This window comes from Nerophis lumbriciformis, linkage group LG32, assembly GCF_033978685.3.
Source record: "Nerophis lumbriciformis linkage group LG32, RoL_Nlum_v2.1, whole genome shotgun sequence".
Classification (NCBI taxonomy): domain Eukaryota; kingdom Metazoa; phylum Chordata; class Actinopteri; order Syngnathiformes; family Syngnathidae; genus Nerophis; species Nerophis lumbriciformis.
The window spans coordinates 8,965,197-8,986,382 of record NC_084579.2 but is presented as its reverse complement, the minus strand read 5'-3'; the positions used below and the strand labels follow the sequence as shown (position 1 = coordinate 8,986,382).

General features: G+C 42.1%; 1 protein-coding gene across 4 annotated transcripts in view; it reads left to right on the top strand.

Moving 5' to 3' along the window:
• Positions 1 to 18,988, top strand: part of LOC133574570 (transcription factor COE3-like) — a 29,731-nt gene extending 10,743 nt beyond the window's left edge. Inside the window, exons 8-16 of one of the 4 annotated variants that reach the window (XM_061926744.1) lie at positions 1,119 to 1,236; positions 3,608 to 3,741; positions 4,502 to 4,628; positions 4,697 to 4,785; positions 5,360 to 5,425; positions 8,037 to 8,199; positions 8,258 to 8,434; positions 10,670 to 10,834; positions 18,363 to 18,988. In XM_061926744.1, the coding sequence (XP_061782728.1) occupies positions 1,119 to 1,236; positions 3,608 to 3,741; positions 4,502 to 4,628; positions 4,697 to 4,785; positions 5,360 to 5,425; positions 8,037 to 8,199; positions 8,258 to 8,434; positions 10,670 to 10,834; positions 18,363 to 18,394 (1,071 nt within the window). In that variant the 3' untranslated portion in view covers positions 18,395 to 18,988. Of the gene's footprint in view, positions 1 to 1,118; positions 1,237 to 3,604; positions 3,742 to 4,501; positions 4,629 to 4,696; positions 4,786 to 5,359; positions 5,426 to 8,036; positions 8,200 to 8,257; positions 8,435 to 10,669; positions 10,835 to 18,362 lie in introns of all 4 variants that reach the window. The other 3 variants (XM_061926745.1, XM_061926743.1, XM_061926746.1) reach the window with 3 other exon arrangements.
• Positions 18,989 to 21,186: the final 2,198 nt, after the last annotated feature.

Sequence of the window (21,186 nt, the reverse complement as noted above, 5' to 3'; positions counted from 1 at the left end):
CATGAATGTCAAAGTCCTCCAAGTTAAGGACATGAACGTCAAAGTCCTCCAAGTGAAGGACATGAACGTCAAAGTCCTTCAAGTGAAGGACATGAACGTCAAAGTCCTTCAAGTGAAGGACATGAACGCCAAAGTCCTCCAAGTGAAGGACATGAACGTCAAAGTCCTCCAAGTGAAGGACATGAACGTCAAAGTTCTCCAAGTGAAGGCCATGAACGTCAAAGTCCTCCAAGTGAAGGACATGAACGTCCATGTCCTCCAATTGAAGGACATGAACTTCAAAGTCCTCCAAGTGACAGACATGAACGTCCATGTCCTCTAAGTGAAGGACATAAACATCAAAGTCCTCCAAGTGAAGGACATAAACGTCAAAGTCCTCCAAGTGAAGGACATGAACGTCCATGTCCTCCAAGTGACGGACATGAACGTCAAAGTCCTCCAAGTGAAGGACATGAACGTCAAAGTCCTCCAAGTGAAGGACATGAAGGTCTATGTCCTCCAAGTAAAGGACATGAACGTCAAAGTCCTCCAAGTGAAGGACATGAAGGTCCATGTCCTCCAAGTGAAGGACATGAACGTCAAAGTCCTCCAAGTGAAGACACTTTTCCAGCATGCTCCTCGGGACAAAAGAGCAGAAAAAGTGTAGCAAGTAAGAACAAGTCCAAACACAAAGCTGGCCGAAGGAGAACCAGACGGGCAGCAAAGCAACCAGGAGAGCAAAAACCTGATGAAGGAACAAAGTCACTCCAGCTAGTCCAAGGCAAGAAGGTTGTGTTGGCGTCCACACGTGGCAATCAACAAATAAATGAAGCCACGCCGGCTGACTCAGCCACACTCCGCAAGTGTCAGCGTCTACATAAGGAGCAGAACCATGAAGCAGTGAGGAGAGAGCAGCTGAAGTTCCTCTGTTGTGTGTGAGGGGAACCAGCACAAGACTAGAACATGCTGACGTGACTCACCAACTTGTTTGCTAGTAGGACTTAGCCCACGTCTTCAATCTTTGCTCGCTTAAGCCGAGTAACAAAAAGAGATCCTGGATGAGTTCAACTTCATTCCAAGAACGAACCTCAGGACTGAGTCATCATCCAGAACAACACAAATCCATTTTGCGCCCGCAGGTGGTCGTGTGCACCACCGTCAACGTCGACGGACATGTTCTCGCCGTCTCCGACAACATGTTTGTGCACAACAACTCCAAACATGGCCGCCGAGCTCGACGATTGGACCCATCTGAAGGTAGGAACATTGCCACGTTCAAAACCATCTCCACAGGGGAACCCTGCCATAACTCATCAGTGGTATAAATGACCTCATTACTAAGTAGAACCTAAGCACTCAGTGGAGCCTCATCACTTAGAACCTCATGACATAGTGGAACCTCATTACTCAGTAGAACCTCATGACTCAGTGGAGCCTCATCACTCGGTAGAACCTCATCTCTCAGTAGAACCTCATGACTCAGTGGAACCTCATCACTCAGTAGAACCTCATTAATCAGTGGAACTTCATCACTCAGTAGAACCTCATGACTCAGTGGAGCCTCATCACTCAGTAGAACCTCATGACTCAGGGGAACTTCATCACTCAGTAGAACCTCATCACTCAGTAGAGCCTCATGACTCAGTGGAACCTCATCTCTCAGTAGAACATCATGACTCAGTGGAACCTCATCTCTCAGTAGAACCTCATGACTCAGTGGAACCTCATCTCTCAGTAGAACCTCATCACTCAGTGGAACCTCATCACCCAGTAGAACCTCATGACTCAGGGGAACTTCATCACTCAGTAGAACCTCATGACTTAGTGGAGCCTCATCACTCAGTAGAACCTAAGCACTCAGTGGAACCTCTACACTCAGTGGAACCTCATCACTCAGTAGAACCTCATGACTCAGTGAAGCCTCATCACTCAGTGGAACCTCATCACTCAGTAGGACCTCATCACTCAGTAGAACTCATTACTAGGTGGAACCTCACTACTAAGTAGAAAATAAGCACTCAGTGGAACCTCATCAGTCAGTAGGACCTCATGACTCAGTGGAACCTCATCACTCAGTAGAACCTCATGACTCAGTAGAGCCTCATGACTCAGTGGAACCTCATCTCTCAGTAGAACATCATGACTCAGTGGAACCTCATCTCTCAGTAGAACCTCATGACTCAGTGGAACCTCATCTCTCAGTAGAACCTCATCACTCAGTGGAACCTCATCACCCAGTAGAACCTCATGACTCAGGGAAACTTCATCACTCAGTAGAACCTCATGACTTAGTGTAGCCTCATCACTCAGTAGAACCTAAGCACTCAGTGGAACCTCTACACTCAGTGGAACCTCATCACTCAGTAGAACCTCATCACTCAGTGAAGCCTCATCACTCAGTGGAACCTCATTACTCAGTAGGACCTCATCACTCAGTAGAACTCATTACTAGGTGGAACCTCACTACTAAATAGAAAATAAGCACTCAGTGGAACCTCATCAGTCAGTAGGACCTCATGACTCTGTGGAACCTCATCACTCAGTAGGACCTCATGAGTCTGTGGAACCTCATCACTCAGTAGGACCTCATGTCTCAGTGGAACCTCATTGCCAAGTAGAACCTAAGCACTCATTGGAACCTCATCACTCAGTAGGACCTCATGACTCAGTGGAACCTCATTACTCAGGGAAACTTCATCACTCAGTAGAACCTCATGACTTAGTGTAGCCTCATCACTCAGTAGAACCTAAACACTCAGTGGAACCTCTACACTCAGTGGAACCTCATCACTCAGTAGAACCTCATCACTCAGTGAAGCCTCATCACTCAGTGGAACCTCATTACTCAGTAGGACCTCATCACTCAGTAGAACTCATTACTAGGTGGAACCTCACTACTAAATAGAAAATAAGCACTCAGTGGAACCTCATCAGTCAGTAGGACCTCATCTCTCAGTAGAACCTCATCACTCAGTGGAACCTCATCACCCAGTAGAACCTCATGACTCAGGGAAACTTCATCACTCAGTAGAACCTCATGACTTAGTGTAGCCTCATCACTCAGTAGAACCTAAGCACTCAGTGGAACCTCTACACTCAGTGGAACCTCATCACTCAGTAGAACCTCATCACTCAGTGAAGCCTCATCACTCAGTGGAACCTCATTACTCAGTAGGACCTCATCACTCAGTAGAACTCATTACTAGGTGGAACCTCACTACTAAATAGAAAATAAGCACTCAGTGGAACCTCATCAGTCAGTAGGACCTCATGACTCTGTGGAACCTCATCACTCAGTAGGACCTCATGAGTCTGTGGAACCTCATCACTCAGTAGGACCTCATGTCTCAGTGGAACCTCATTGCCAAGTAGAACCTAAGCACTCATTGGAACCTCATCACTCAGTAGGACCTCATGACTCCGTGGAACCTCATTACTCAGTAGGACCTCATGACTCAGTGGAACCTCATCAATCAGTAGGACTTCATGACACAGTGGAACCTATGCACTCAGTTGAACCTCACCAATCAGTAGGACCACAAGCGTCTGTGTGCGCAGCAGAAAGAAAGAAGACACTTGAATGACAAGAGAAGTTGTTTGATTAACGTCCAAGTTTGTGGTCCAGCAGCAGCAAGTCCTTGCATCAAAGCCATCAGTCCCAGTGAGGGATGGACCACAGGCGGAGCAACACTCATCCTCATTGGAGATCACTTCTTTGATGGCCTTCAGGTGCTCTTTGGGAGTATGTTGGTGTGGAGCGAGGTAAGCACACTTATACACTATCAACATGTTGTATGAAGTATGCACTCCATCTGACTTTGTGTGAAGTATGGACTCATCTGACTTTGTATGAAGTATGCACTCCATCTGACATTGTATGAAGTATGCACTCCAACTGGCATTGTATGAAGTATGCACTCCATCTCACTTTGTATAAAGTATGCACTCCATCTCACTTTGTATGAAGTATGCACTCCATCTGACTTTGTATGAAGTATGCACTCCATCTGACATTGTATGAAGTATGCACTCTATCTGACTTTGTATGAAGTATGCACTCTATCTGACTTTGTATGAAGTATGCACTCCATCTGACATTGTATGAAGTATGCACTGTATCTGACTTTGTATGAAGTATGCACTCCATCTGACATTGTATGAAGTATGCACTCCATCTGGTGATGTATGAAGTATGCATTTCAACTGACTTTGTATGAAGTATGTACTCCATCTGACTTTGTGTGAAGTATGCACTCCATCTGACTTTGTGTGAAGTATGCACTCCATCTGACTTTGTGTGAAGTCACTCCACCTGACTTTTTATGAAGTATGCAATCCATCTGGTTTTATATGCATTCCATCCGTCCAGATCATCACACACATATATGAACATGTTATATGAAGTATGCGCTCCATGTCCAGATGATCACGCACACATATTATGTTGTATGAAGTATGCACTCCATGTCCAGATAATCACACACATATATGAACATGTATGAAGTATGCACTCCATGTCCAGCTCATCACCCCCCACGCCATCCGTGTGCAAACTCCGCCCCGTCACATCCCAGGTGTGGTGGAGGTGACGCTGTCCTACAAGTCCAAACACTTTTGCAAGGGGACACCTGGACGCTTCATCTACACAGGTAACTGCCCAAAGTGGCAAGATGTCATCCAGGAAGTCTTTTATTTTGTACAACTTCCTCTTCATCAGCACTGAATGAGCCCACCATTGACTATGGCTTCCAGAGGTTACAGAAGGTCATTCCTCGTCACCCTGGAGACCCAGAGAGGCTGCCTAAGGTAACACAAACTCATGTCCACACACACACACACACACACACACACACAAACTAAATGCTAAGCTGATGATTATCACGACTTTGAGCAGCCAAGCAGAACACTCGATGATAAAGAAACAATTGTCACTTTATTTTCTATTTGACATCATTTGCTCTGTCTGTCTGTCTGTCTGTGTGTGTGTGTGTGTGTGTGTGTGTGTGTGTGTGTGTGTGTGTGTGTGTGTGTGTGTGTGTGTGTGTGTGTGTGTGTGTGTGTGTGTGTGTGTGTGTGTGTGTGTGTGTGTGTGTGTGTGTGTGTGTGTGTGTGTGTGTGTGTGTGTGTGTGTGTGTGTGTGTGTGTGTGTGTGTGTGTGTGTGTGTGTGTGTGTGTGTGTGTGAAGACTTGCATTCCAGACTGGTCCAACATGTAGATCAAATATTATGCTAGGAATTCCACTTGCTTTTTTATTGACATCTCCAACCCCCCACACACACACATATACACACACACACACAGGTTCCACAAACCAGCACTTGAATGTGTGTGTTTGTGTGTGTGTGTATGTCTGCTGATGCTGTCACTTCCTGCTTCACAGGAAGTGCTCCTGAAGCGAGCCGCTGACATGGTGGAAACGTTGTACGGGATGCCTCATAGCAACCAGGTGACCTTCATGTGCACATTAGTGTGTGTGTGTGTGTGTGTGTGTGTGTGTGTGTGTGTGTGTGTGTGTGTGTGTGTGTGTGTGTGTGTGTCGTTACTGTGTATGTGTTGGGTGGGTGTGTATCATTACTCTGTGTGTATCGTTACGCTGTGTGTGTGTGTGTGTGTGTGTGTATCGTTATTATGTGTGTGGTGTGTGTGTGTATCGTTATTTTGTGTGTGGTGTGTGTGTGTATCGTTATTATGTGTGTGTGTGTGTATCGTTATTATGTGTGGGGTGTGTGTGTGTATCGTTACTGTGTGTGGTGATTGTGTGTATCATTACTGTTTATTGTCTTGTGTACATTTTCAATCCACAACACAAATTAGATTAAAAAAAATTTCAACGAACCACTTAATCAGCCCAATCACACATTACCTAGTTTGTGTGTGTGTGTGTGTGTGTGTGTGTGTGTGTGTGTGTGTGTGTGTCGTTACTGTGTATGTGGTGGGTGAGTGTGTGTATCGTTACTGTATATGTGGTGTGTATTGTTACTCTGTGTGTATTGTTAATCTGTGTGTTGTGTGTTTGTATCGTTACTCTGTGTGTGGTGTGTGTATCGTTACTGTGTGTGTGGTGTGTGTGTATCGTTATTGTGTGTGGGGTGTGTGTGTATCGTTATTGTGTGTGGGGTGTGTGTGTGTGTATCGTTACTGTGTGTGGTGATTGTGTGTATCATTACTGTTTTTTGTCTTGTGTACATTTTCTATCCACAACACAAATTAGAAGACGACAACTTTTTTTTTTCAACGCACCACTTAATCAGCCCGAACACACACTAGGTTGTGTGTGTGTGTGTGTGTGTGTGTGTGTGCGTGTGTGTGTGTGTGTGTGTGTGTGTGCGTGTGTGGGCTTAAAAGTCACCTTAACCAGAGAACAGTGTGAAAAAGTAACATGAAATCATAAATGTGACATGCTAACAAAAGTGACATGCTAACGAAAGTGACATGCTAACAAAAGTGACATGCTAACAAAAGTAACATGCTAACAAGTGTGACATGCTAACAGAAGTGACATGCTAACAAAGTGACATGCTAACAAAGTGAAATGCTAACAGAAGTGACATGCTAACAAAAGTGACATGCTAACGAAAGTGACATGTTAACGGAAGTGACATGCTAAGAAATGTGACAAGCTAAAAAAAAGTAACATGCTAACATAAGTAACATGCTAAGAAATGTGACATGCTAACAAAGTGAAATGCTAACAGAAGTGACATGCTAACATAAGTAACATGCTAACAAAAGTGACATGCTAAGAAATGTGACATGCTAACAAAGTGAAATGCTAACAGAAGTGACATACTAACAAAGTGACATGCTAACGAAAGTGACGTGCTAACGAAAGTGACGTGCTAACGAAAGTGACGTGCTGGCGAAAGTGAGATGCTAACAAAAGGGACATGCTAGCGAAAGGGACATGCTAACAAATGTGACATACTAAAAAAAGTAACATGCTAACAAGTGTGACATGCTAACAAAAGTGAAATGCTAACAAATGTGACATGTTAACAGAAGTAAAATGCTAAGAAATGTGACATGCTAACAAAAGTGAAATGCTAACGAAAGTGACATGTTAACGAAAGTGACAAGCTAAAAAAAAGTAACATGCTAACATAAGTAACATGCTAAGAAATGTGACATGCTAACAAAGTGAAATGCTAACAGAAGTGACATGCTAACATAAGTAACATGCTAACTAAAGTGACATGCTAAGAAATGTGACATGCTAACAAAGTGAAATGCTAACAGAAGTGACATACTAACAAAGTGACATGCTAACGAAAGTGACGTGCTAACGAAAGTGACGTGCTAACGAAAGTGACGTGCTGGCGAAAGTGAGATGCTAACAAAAGGGACATGCTAGCGAAAGGGACATGCTAACAAATGTGACATACTAAAAAAAGTAACATGCTAACAAGTGTGACATGCTAACAAAAGTGAAATGCTAACAAATGTGACATGTTAACAGAAGTAAAATGCTAAGAAATGTGACATGCTAACAAAAGTGAAATGCTAACGAAAGTGACATGTTAACGAAAGTGACGAGCTAAAAAAAAGTAACATGCTAACATAAGTAACATGCTAAGAAATGTGACATGCTAACAAAGTGAAATGCTAACAGAAGTGACATGCTAACATAAGTAACATGCTAACAAAATTGACATGCTAAGAAATGTGACATGCTATGCTAACAAAGTGAAATGCTAACAGAAGTGACATACTAACAGAGTGACATGCTAACGAAAGTGACGTGCTAACGAAAGTGACGTGCTAACGAAAGTGAGATGCTAACAAAAGGGACATGCTAGCGAAAGGGACATGCTAACAAATGTGACATACTAAAAAAGTAACATGCTAACAAGTGTGACATGCTAACAAAAGTGAAATGCTAACAAATGTGACATGCTAACAGAAGTAAAATGCTAAGAAATGTGACATGCTAACAGAAGTGAAATGCTAAGAAATGTGACATGCTAACAGAAGTGAAATGCTAAGAAATGTGACATGCTAACAAAAGTGAAATGCTAACAAAATAAGCACAAATATATCAAAATGCAACATTTTTGAAGGAGATCATCCTGAAGCAAGCGACAGACATTGCCGAGGCACTCTACAGCGTTCCTCGGAACCACAACCAGATCCCGTCGCTTGGAAACTCAGGTTCGCACGGCATGATGGGAGTTAACTCCTTCATTGGCCAGCTGGCAATCAGCGTCTCTGACACAAGCCCAGGTCCTGAAAGCTTGTCATCACAAGAAGGATGTTTCATGACAATGTGGTTTTCCTGCAGTCGGGTACAGTCGCAACACCAGCAGTGTGTCACCCAGAGGATACGCCCCCAGCTCCACCTCCCAGCCCAGTAACTATGGCAACAACAACAGCTACGGCAACGCTTCCATGGCAAACCTCGGCGTGACGTCTTCGCCAAACTTCCTCAACGCATCGTCTGCCAGCTCACCCTACGGCAGTAAGTATAATCACGCTCAGGTGTGAGAGTGGATGTGAGTTTGACCAGAACCAACCTTAGTCTTACTTTGAAATTATTCTACTTAGACTTAAGCCCCCAACCCTAGACTTACTTTAAACCTTTTCTACTTCGGTCTTTGGTCCCAAACTTAGTCTTACTTTAAACCTTTTCTACTTCGGTCTTTGGTCCCAAACTTAGTCTTACCTTAAACTTTGTCCACTAAGGCCTAAGGTTCCAACCTTAGTCTTACTTTATAACTGTTTTATTTAGATCTTAGGTCCCAACCCGAGTCTTGCTTTAAACCTTTTCTACTTAGGTCTTAGGTCCCAAACTTAGTCTTACCTTAAACTTTGTCCACTAAGACCTAAGGTTCCAACTCTAGTCTTACTTTACAACTATTCTATTTAGATCTTAGGTCCCAACCCGAGTCTTGCTTTAAAACTAATCTACTTAGACCTCAGGTTCTAACCCTAGTCTTACTTTAAACCTTTTCTACTTAGGTCTTAGGTCCCAACCTTAGTCTTATTTTAAACTTTGTCCAATAAGACCTAGGGTTCCAACCCTAGGCTTACTTTATAACTATTCCATTTAGATCTGAGGTCCAAACCGGAGTCTTACTTTAAAACTAATCTACTTCGACCTCAGGTTCTAACTATAGTCTTACTTTAAACCGCTCCTACTTAGACCTTAGGTTCTAACCCTAGTCTTACTTTAAACCTTTTCTACTTAGGTCTTAGGTCCCAACCATAGTCTTATTTTAAACTTTGTCCACTAAGACCTAAGGTTACAACCCTAGTCTTACTTTAAAACTATTCTACTTAGACCTTAAGTTCCAACCTTAGTCTTACTTTAAGATTATTCTACTTCGACTTTAAGTGCCAACCTTAGTCTTACTTTAAAATGATTCTACTTAGACCTTAAGTTCCAACCCTAGTCTTACTTTAAATATTTTCTTCTTAGGTCCCAACTTTAGTCGAACTTTAAACTTTGTCCACTAAGACCTAAGGTTCCAACTCTAGTTTTACTTTATAACTATTCTATTTATAATAATAATAATAATAATGGATTAGATTTATATAGCGTTTGATCTTAGGTCCCAAACCGAGTCTTGCTTTAAACCTAATCTACTTAGACCTCAGGTTCTAACCCTAGTCTTACTTTAAACCTTTTCTACTTAGGTGTTAGGTCCCAACCTTAGTCTTATTTTAAACTTTGTCCAAAAAGACCTAAGGTTCCGACCCTAGCCTTACTTTATAACTATTCTATTTAGATCTGAGGTCCCAACCCAAGTCTTGCTTTAAAACTAATCTACTTCGACCTCAAGTTCTAACTATAGTCTTACTTTAAACCGCTCCTACTTAGACCTCAGGTTCTAACCCTAGTCTTACTTTAAACCTTTTCTACTTAGGTCTTAGGTCCCAACCATAGTCTTATTTTAAACTTTGTCCACTAAGACCTAAGGTTACAACCCTAGTCTTACTTTAAAACTATTCTACTTAGACCTTAAGTTCCAACCTTAGTCTTATTTTAAGATTATTCTACTTCGACTTTAAGTGCCAACCTTAGTCTTACTTTAAAATTATTCTACTTAGACCTTAAGTTCCAACCCTAGTCTTACTTCAAACCTTTTCTTCTTAGGTCCCAACTTTAGTCGAACTTTAAACTTTGTCCACTAAGACCTAAGGTTCCAACCCTAGTTTTACTTTATAACTATTCTATTTATAATAATAATAATAATAATGGATTAGATTTATATAGCATTTGATCTTAGGTCCCAAACCGAGTCTTGCTTTAAAACTAATCTACTTAGACCTCAGGTTGTAACCCTAGTCTTACTTTAAACCTTTTCTACTTAGGTCCTAGGTCCCAACCTTAGTCTTACTTTAAACTTTGTCCACTAAAACCTAAGGTTCCAACCCTAGTCTTACTTTAAACCTTTTCTACTTAGGTCCTAGGTCCCAACCTTAGTCTTACTTTAAACTTTGTCCACTAAGACCTAAGATTCCAACCCTAGTCTTACTTTAAACCGCTCCTACTTAGACCTCAGGTCCTAACTCTAGTCTTATTTTAAACCTTTTCTTTTAGCACGTAACGAATGAACAACCTCCACTAACTTTGATTCAAGCACAAGAAGTTCATGTTTAAAAAAGTGTTTCAACTTTATTGTTGGCTTCATTTCAATGTTGTGGTGTCTAATGATGATGTTGTCAAAGTAAAAGTTCTTTCCTGTCTCAGTTGTTGCGTCCAGTCCCACAATGGCGGGGTCCAACTGTAGCTCCTCCCACAGCACCTTTCCTTTCTCTACCGCCGTGAAACAGAAGAGCGCCTTTGCTCCCGTGGTCAGACCCGCAACACCCCCTCCCCCTCCTCGAACCTGCTCCACAAACAGTGGTCTGCAAGGTGATCCCCCACACACACACACACACACGACCATATATACAGTAAACATACCATACTTGCCAACCCTCCCGGATTCTCCGAGAGACTCCCGAAATTCAGCGCCTCTCCCGAAAACCTCCCGGGACATATTTTCTCCCGAAATTCAGGCTGACCTGAATGACGTGTCGACAGCCTGTTTTAACGTCCGCTTTCTCACAATATAAACAGCGTGCCTGCCCAATCATGTTATAACTGTAGAATGATCAAGGGTGAGTTCTTGGTTTCTTATGTGGGTTTATTGTTAGGCAGTTTCATTAACGTCCTCCCAGCGCGATAACACACAACAACAGCAGTCACGTTTTCGTCTACCGTAAAGCAGTTCGTCTGCTGCAAACAGCAATGTTGTGACACTCTTAAACAGGACAATACTGCCATCTACTGTACATGCATATGTGACAATAACATCTAGGGCTTTTAGAGAGTGCAGTGCACAACTGCGCACACAACAAGGAGACGAAGCAGAATGCATCATCAGAGAGGGTGTTCAGCATGGTTAGAAAAATAGTGACAGAGAATAGAACAAGGATGGACAATTCAACCCTTAACTCAACAATGAGTAGATGAGTGTTATGTGTAAATAAATGAACACTGAAATTCAAGTATTTCTCTTATTTATATATATATATATATATATATATATGTATGTGTGGGGAAAAAAAATCACAAGACTATTTCATCTCTACAGGCCTGTTTCATGAGGGGGGTACCCTCAATCGTCAGGAGATTTTAATGGGAGCATTCGCATACCATGGTTTATATAGGGCACAGAGTGGGTGGGTACAGGCTGGCCTAGGGGCGTGGTGATTGGTTCATGTGTTACCTAGGAGGTGTTTCCGTCTATGGCGGCATGTTGTTACAATTTCGCTGCGCTTGTTGAGGGATGACAGGTCTGGACGGTAGATAATAAACAGTTTCTCTTTCGAGCATAGGTTGCATCTTTTATTACCATTATTGTAAGGTGTGCTGGATGCAAGAATTTGCCATGTTATTGAATATTCAACATTATTGTCTTTGAGGTCCCAAATGTGTTTGCTGAGTTCTGTGGTATTTCGCAGGTTTTTGTTCCTGAAAGAAGCCTTGTGGTTGTTCCATCTGGTTTTGAATTCACCCTCGGTTAATCCTACATATGTGTCGGATGTGTTAATGTCCTTGCGTATTACCTTAGATTGGTAGACAACTGATGTTTGTAAGCATCCCCCGTTGAGGGGGCAATCAGGTTTCTTTCGACAGTTACATGCTTTGTTGGTTTTGGAGTCGTTCTGACTGGGGGTCGACGGCTCATTTGCAATTGTTTTGTTGTGGTTTGAGATGATTTGTCGTATATTGTTCATGCAGCTGTAGCTCAATTTGATGTTGTTCTTGTTGAATACTTTTCTTAGGTTATAGTGGTAATAAAAGATGCAACCTATGCTTGAAAGAGAAACTGTTTATTATCTACCGTCCAGACCTGTCATCCCTCAACAAGCGCAGCGAAATTGTAACAACATGCCGCCACAGACGGAAACACCTCCTAGGTAACACATGAACCAATCACCACGCCCCTAGGCCAGCCTGTACCCACCCACTCTGTGCCCTATATAAACCATGGTATGCGAATGCTCCCATTGAAATCTCCTGACGATTGAGGGTACCCCCCTCATGAAACAGGCCTGTAGAGATGAAATAGTCTTGTGATTTTTTTTCCCCACACATACATATATTGCGCTCTACTACGGTATCGAGCACTATTTTTTGGATAACCTTATTAAGACATATATATATATATATATATATATATATATATATATATGAAATACTATAATACTATATAATAATATAATTCTAGCTGTAAATATACTCCTCCCCTCTTAACCACGCCCCCAACCACGCCCCTCCGACCCCACCTCCCGAAATCGTAGGTCTCAAGGTTGGCAAGTATGAAACGTACATGACCGTATATAAAAACCCCAAAACCAGTGAAGTTGGCACATTGTGTAAATGGTAAATAAAAACAGAATACAATGATTTGCAAATGCTTTTCAACCTATATTCAATTGAATAGACTGCAAAGACAAGCTACTTAACATTCGAACTGGAAAACTTTGCTATTTTTTGCAAATATTAGCTCATTTGGAATTTGATGCCTGCAACATGTTTCAAAAAAGCTGGCACAAGTGGCAAAAAAGACTGAGAAAGTTGAGGAATGCTCGTCAAACACATATTTGGAACTTCCCGCAGATGAACAGGCTAATTGGGAACAGGTGGATGCCATGATTGGGTATAAAAGCAGCTTCCATGAAATGCTCAGTCATTCACAAACAAGGATGGGGCAAGGGTCACCACTTTGTGAACAAATGCTTGAGCAAATTGTCCCAACAGTTTAAGAACAACATTTCTCGACCAGCTATTGCAAGGAATTTAGGGATTTCACCATCTACGGTCCGTAATATCAAAAAGTTCAGAGAATCTGGAGAAATCACTGCATGTAAGTGATGATATTACAGACCTTGGATCCCTCAGGCAGTACTGCATCAAAACACGACACCAGTGTGTTAAGGATATCACCACATGGGATCAGGAACACTTCAGAAAACCACTGTCAGTAACTACAGTTCATCGCTAAATCTGTAAGTGCAAGTTAAAACTCTACTACGAGCTTGTATGCGAGGTAGAGAAGTTCCTGCTAGATCTAGTCGGCCTCACTTCAACCCACAGCAAGGGCTCTGGAACCAGTGTTCTCGAGAGGGGCTGGACTCTCGTCCACCCTAGAATTGCCAGCAGTGAGAGGCGACGGGCAGGGGTGGCTATACTTGTTGCCCCGCGGATCAGAGCCTGTATGTTGGGGTTTAACCCGGTAGAAAAGAGTGTAGCTTCCCTCCACCTTTGAGTTGGGGGACAGGTCCTGACTGTTTTTTGTGCTTACACACCAAATGGCAGTTCAGAGAACCCTTCCTTTTTTGGAGTTCCGAGAGGGAGTACTGGAGAGTGCTCTGTCTGGTGACGTCCTTGTTCTACTGGGGGCTTCAACGCTCACGTTGGCAACAACAGTGAGACCTAGAGAGGCGTGATTGGGAGCCTTCCACTTCTCAGCCTTCCTGTTAAGTTCTATTCAGGTGTACTGGAGAGGAGGGTGCGCCGAATAGTCCAACTTCGGATTCTGAAGGAGCAGTGTGGTTTTCGTCCTGGTCGTGGAATTGTGGACCAGCTCTATGCTCTTGGCAGGGTCCTTGAGGGTTCCCCAACCAGTCTACATGTGTTTTGCGGACTTGGAGAAGGCGTTCGACCGTGTCCCTTGGGAAGTCCTGTGGAGAATGCTCAGAGATTTTGGGGTATCGGGCCGCTGTATGATCAGTGTCAAGAGTTTTGGTCCACAGTAAGTCAGACCCCTTTCCTGTAAGGGTTGGACTCCCCCCGGGTAACCCTTTGTCACAGGTTCTGTTTACAACTTTTATGGAGAGAATTTCTAGGCGCAGTCAGGACATTGATGGGATCCGGTTTGGTGACTGCAGGATTAGGTCTCTGCTTTTTGCGGATGATGTGGTCCTGATGGCTTCATCTGATCATGATCTTCAGCTCTCAGTGTGAAGCAACTGGGATGAAAATCAGCACTTCCAAGTCCAAGTCCATGGCTCTCGCCCAAAAAAGGGTGGAGCCTCATTTCCGGGTTGGAGAGGAGACCCTGTCCCAAGTGGAGAAGTTTAAGTACCTCTGGGTCTTGTTCACGGGTGAGGACAGAACGTATCGATGTAGCGACTGCAGTGATGCGGACCTGCATTGGTCCGTCGTGGTGAAGAAGGAGCTAAGCCGAAAGGCAAAGTGGTCAATTTACCTGTCGATCTACTTCCCCATCCTCACCTATGGTCATGATCTTTGGGTTATGACCAAAAGGACAAGATCACGGGTACTAGCGGCCAAAATGAGTTTCCTCCGTCAGGTGGCGGGGCTCTCCCTTAGAGATAGGATGAGAAGCTCTGTCATTCGGGAGGAGCTCAAAGTAAAGCCACTGCTCCTCCACATCGAGAGGAGCCAGATGAGGTGTTTTGGGCATTTGGGGCTCGTCTGACCGGTAGAATACCACGGAGAAACCCAGGACACGTTGGAAAGATTGTCTCCCAGCTTGCCTGGGAACCCCTCGGGATCCCCCGGCTCAAAGCTGGTTGAAGTAGTTGGGGAGAGGGAAGTCTGGGCTTCCGTGCTTAGGTGTGTTGCTTCTCGGGTGTAAAAACCTGTTCATTGTGTCAACATTTTCTTACTGTTGTGCGACTATGGACAGGTGTGTTGCTTCTTGAGTAAAGACCTGTTCATTGTGTCAATATTTTCTTACTGTTGTGCGACAATGGACAGGTGTGTTGCTTTTTGAGTAAAGACCTGTTCATTGTGTCAATATTTTCTTACTGTTGTGTGACAATGGACAGGTGTGTTGCTTTTTGAGTAAAGACCTGTTCATTGTGTCAACATTTTCTTGTTGTTGTGTGACAATGGGCAGGTGTGTTGCTTCTTGAGTAAAGACCTGTTCATCGTGTCAACATTTTCGTGTTGTTGTGCGACTATGGACAGGTGTGTTGCTTTTTGAGTAAAGACCTGTTCATTGTGTCAATATTTTCTTACTGTTGTGTGACAATGGACAGGTGTGTTGCTTTTTGAGTAAAGACCTGTTCATTGTGTCAATATTTTCTACTGTTGTGTGACATTGGACAGGTGTGTTGCTTCTTGAGTAAAGACCTGTTCATCGTGTCAACATTTTCTTGCTGTTGTGCGACTATTGACAGGTGTGTTGCTTCTTGAGTAAAGACCTGTTCATCGTGTCAACATTTTCTTGTTGTTGTGCGACAATGGACAGGTGTGTTGCTTTTTGAGTAAAGACCTGTTCATTGTGTCAATATTTTCTTACTGTTGTGTGACAATGGACAGGTGTGTTGCTTCTTGAGTAAAGACCTGTTCATCGTGTCAACATGTTCTTACTGTTGTGCGACTATGGACAGGTGTGTTGCTTTTTGAGTAAAGACCTGTTCATTGTGTCAATATTTTCTTACTGTTGTGTGACAATGGACAGGTGTGTTGCTTTTTGAGTAAAGACCTGTTCATTATGTCAATATTTTCTACTGTTGTGTGACATTGGACAGGTGTGTTGCTTCTTGAGTAAAGACCTGTTCATCGTGTCAACATTTTCTTACTGTTGTGTGACTATGGACAGGTGTGTTGCTTCTTGAGTAAAGACCTGTTCATCGTGTCAACATTTTCTTGTTGTTGTGCGACAATGGACAGGTGTGTTGCTTTTTGAGTAAAGACCTGTTCATTGTGTCAATATTTTCTTACTGTTGTGCGACTATGGACAGGTGTGTTGCTTTTTGAGTAAAGACCTGTTCATTGTGTCAATATTTTCTTATTGTTGTGTGACAATGGACAGGTGTGTTGCTTTTTGAGTAAATACCTGTTCATTGTGTCAACATTTTCTTACTGTTGTGCGACTATGGACAGGTGTGTTGCTTCTTGAGTAAAGACCTGTTCATTGTGTCAACATTTTCTTACTGTTGTGCGACTATGGACAGGTGTGTTGCTTCTTGAGTAAAGACCTGTTCATTGTGTCAACATTTTCTTACTGTTGTGCGACTATGGACAGGTGTGTTGCTTTTTGAGTAAAGACCTGTTCATTGTGTCAATATTTTCTTACTGTTGTGTGACAATGGACAGGTGTGTTGCTTTTTGAGTAAATACCTGTTCATCGTGTCAACATTTTCTTACTGTTGTGCGACTATGGACAGGTGTGTTGCTTCTTGAGTAAAGACCTGTTCATTGCATCAACATGTTCTTACTGTTTTGTGACTATGGACAGGTGTGTTGCTTCTTGAGTAAAGACCTGTTCATTGTGTCAATATTTTCTTACTGTTGTGTGACAATGGACAGGTGTGTTGCTTCTTGAGTAAAGACCTGTTCATTGTGTCAATATTTTCTTACTGTTGTGTGACAATGGACAGGTGTGTTGCTTTTTGAGTAAAGACCTGTTCATTGTGTCAACATTTTCTTACTGTTGTGCGACTATGGACAGGTGTGTTGCTTTTTGAGTAAATACCTGTTCATCGTGTCAACATTTTCTTACTGTTGTGCGACTATGGACAGGTGTGTTGCTTCTTGAGTAAAGACCTGTTCATTGCATCAACATGTTCTTACTGTTTTGTGACTATGGACAGGTGTGTTGCTTTTTGAGTAAATACCTGTTCATCGTGTCAACATTTTCTTACTGTTGTGCGACTATGGACAGGTGTGTTGCTTCTTGAGTAAAGACCTGTTCATTGCATCAACATGTTCTTACTGTTTTGTGACTATGGACAGGTGTGTTGCTTCTTGAGTAAAGACCTGTTCATTGTGTCAATATTTTCTTACTGTTGTGTGACAATGGACAGGTGTGTTGCTTCTTGAGTAAAGACCTGTTCATTGTGTCAATATTTTCTTACTGTTGTGTGACAATGGACAGGTGTGTTGCTTTTTGAGTAAAGACCTGTTCATTGTGTCAACATGTTCCTACTGTTGTGCGACTATGGACAGGTGTGTTGCTTTTTGAGTAAAGACCTGTTCATTGTGTCAATATTTTCTTACTGTTGTGTGACAATGGACAGGTGTGTTGCTTTTTGAGTAAAGACCTGTTCATTATGTCAACATTTTCTTACTGTTGTGCAACTATGGACAGGTGTGTTGCTTTTTGAGTAAAGACCTGTTCATTGTGTCAACATTTTCTTACTGTTGTGTGACAATGGACAGGTGTGTTGCTTTTTGAGTAAAGACCTGTTCATCGTGTCAACATTTTCTTGTTGTTGTGTGACCATAGACAGGTGTGTTGCTTCTTGAGTAAAGACCTGTTCATTGTATCAACATGTTCCTACTGTTGTGTGACAATGGACAGGTGTGTTGCTTCTTGAGTAAAGACCTGTTCATCGTGTCAACATTTTCTTACTGTTGTGTGACAATGGACAGGTGTGTTGCTTTTTGAGTAAAGACCTGTTCATTGTGTCAACATGTTCTTACTGTTGTGCGACTATGGACAGGTGTGTTGCTTCTTGAGTAAAGACCTGTTCATTGTGTCAACATTTTCTTACTGTTGTGCGACTATGGACAGGTGTGTTGCTTTTTGAGTAAAGACCTGTTCATCGTGTCAACATTTTCTTGTTGTTGTGTGACCATAGACAGGTGTGTTGCTTCTTGAGTAAAGACCTGTTCATTGTATCAACATGTTCCTACTGTTGTGTGACAATGGACAGGTGTGTTGCTTCTTGAGTAAAGACCTGTTCATCGTGTCAATATTTTCTTACTGTTGTGTGACAATGGACAGGTGTGTTGCTTTTTGAGTAAAGACCTGTTCATCGTGTCAACATTTTCTTGCTGTTGTGCGACTATGGACAGGTGTGTTGCTTCTTGAGTAAAGACCTGTTCATTGTGTCAACATTTTCTTACTGTTGTGCGTGAACAACAGTCAAAAGCTGTATTGTGAAAACAACAAACTCTTCCTTCTCTGCAGCCATTTCAGGCCTCGTCGTCCCGCCAATGTAGAAAATGGCAAGCACAAAGGAGGCGTGTCTCCAGATGTCTGTGGGCGTGGCTTCAGCTGACCAATGAGAGCGGTCTAAACATTGAGATGACCACCGCTCATACTTTCTTGCTAGATGTCCATAAAAACCTTGTCCAATGAAAGTCCCGCCTCTCACAATAAAGCTCCGCCTCTTGCACTTCTTGTAAATGTTTCTGTAACTTATTTTCTCACAACACTGTTGTCCAAACCCTTTATATCGATGGACTCCTGTTATGTTGCGTAAATATTCCTTTGTGTGTGTGTGTGTGTGTGTGTGTGTGTGTGTGTGTGTGTGTGTGTGTGTGTGTGTGTGTGTGTGTGTGTGTGTGTGTGTGTGTGTGTGTGTGTGTGTGTGTGTGTGTGTGTGTGTGTGTGTGTGTGTGTGTGTGTGTGTGTGTGTGTGTGTGTGTGTGTGTGTGTGTGTGTGTGTGTGTGTGTGTGTGTGTGTGTGTGTGTGTGTGTGTGTGTGCGCACATTTGTCAATCAAAGATGAGGTCCAGTCCACTTTGTTGTACTTTTAATTGTGGAATTGTCATTGTTTATTCAAGAATTGTTCCCGCCAAATGTGAAATAAAGATATCAACCATGACGCCAAGTTGGTTTTCCATCATATAAAATAGATTAAATATTATCTGTGTGCTTGAAACAAGGTCAATCGTTTCGTAACGTTATGATTCACTCAGATCTTCTGCAATTTCTATTTAAAAAGAAAAAACATGAAGGTTCTTAAAATGTGCGCTATCGTTCACACCTGCATACCTCACTAACGTATTAGCATAGGTACCCCATTGCCATATATGGAAAGTACTGAACTCATGACCTAATTAGCATGGGTACCACCCCATTGCCATATATGGAAAGTATTGAACTCATTACCTAATTAGCATAGGTAACACTCCACTGCCATATAAGGAATTGTATTTAACTCACTACCTTATTAGCATAGGTACCACCCCATTGCCATATATGGAAAGTATTGCACTCATTACATAATTAGCATAGGTACCACTTCACTGCCATATAAGGAATTGTATTTAACTCACTACCTTATTAGCATAGGTACCACCCCATTGCCATATATGGAAAGTATTGAACTCATTACCTAATTAGCATAGGTACCACCCCATTACCAAATATGTAAAGTATTGAACTCCATACCTAATTAGCATAGGTATCAGCCTTATAAATAAATAGATTGAACTCATTACCTAGTTAGCATGTGTTAACACCATTAGCACATAAGTAAATGTTTTGAACTCATTACCTAATTAGCATAGTTACCACATCACTGCAACATACGGAAAAGTATTGAACTCATTACCTAATTAGCATAGGCACCACCTCATTGCCATATACGGAAAGTACTGAACTCATTACCCAATTAGCATACGTACCACCCCATTGCCATATATGAAAAATATTGCACTCGTTACCTAATTAGCATAAGTACCACCTCATTACCAAATATAGAAAGTATTGAACTCATTACCTAATTAGCATAGGTATCAGCCTTATAAATAAATAGATTGAACTCATTACCTAATTAGCATAGGTACCACATCACTGCAACATACGGAAAAGTATTGCACTCGTTACCTAATTAGCATAAGTACCACCTCATTACCAAATATAGAAAGTATTGAACTCATTACCTAATTAGCATAGGTATCAGCCTTATAAATATATACATTGAACTCATTACCTAATTAGCATAAGTACCACCTCATTACCAAATATAGAAAGTATTGAACTCATTACCTAATTAGCATAGGTATCAGCCTTATAAATATATACATTGAACTCATTACCTAATTAGCATAGGTACCACCCCATTGCCATTTATGGAAAGTATTGCACTCATTACCTAATTAGCATAGGTACCACCCCATTGCCATATATGGAAAGTATTGCACTCATTACCTAATTAGCATAGGTACCACCCCATTGCCATATATGGAAAGTACTGAACTCATTACCTAATTAGCATAGGTACCACCCCATTGCCATATATGGAAAGTATTGCACTCATTACCTAATTAGCATAGGTACCACCTCACTGCCATATAAGAAAATGTATTTTACTCACTACCTTATTAACATAAGTACCACCCCATTGCCATATATGGAAAGTATTGAACTAATTACATAATTAGCATATGTACCACCCATATTACCATATAAGGAAATATATTGAAGTTGTAATCTAATTAGCATAGGTACCACCCCATAGCCATACAAGGGAACGTATGGAACTCATTACCTAATTAGCATAGGTACCACCTCACTGCCATATGAGGAAATGTATTGAACTCATTACCTAATTAACATAGGTACCACCCCCATTGCCATTTAAGTACCGTGTTTTTCGGACCATAGGGCGCACTGCCGATGAGCGGGTCTATTCAGGTCTATTTTCACACAAAAGGCACAACGGATTATAGGGCGCATTAAAAGGGTCCTAATATGATGATACATCTTTGTTGTGGCGGTGTAGCGTGCAAGGACGGGAGTGGAAGAAGTGTCAAAAGATGGCGCTAACTGTTTTAATAACATTCAGACTTTACTTCAATCAATAACGGAGCAGCATCTCCTCATCCGTGGATCACTAGTGCAACAACAAATGTGTCCCGTGACAAACCGTCCGACTGGACATCACTAATAACTAAAGTTCTGTGGACGAATAATGTAAACTCACCACACCGGTATGTTTTTAGCGCTTCCATAGGGACCTACTGACAAGAACTTTACGCTACTTTATATTAGAAATAGCAAC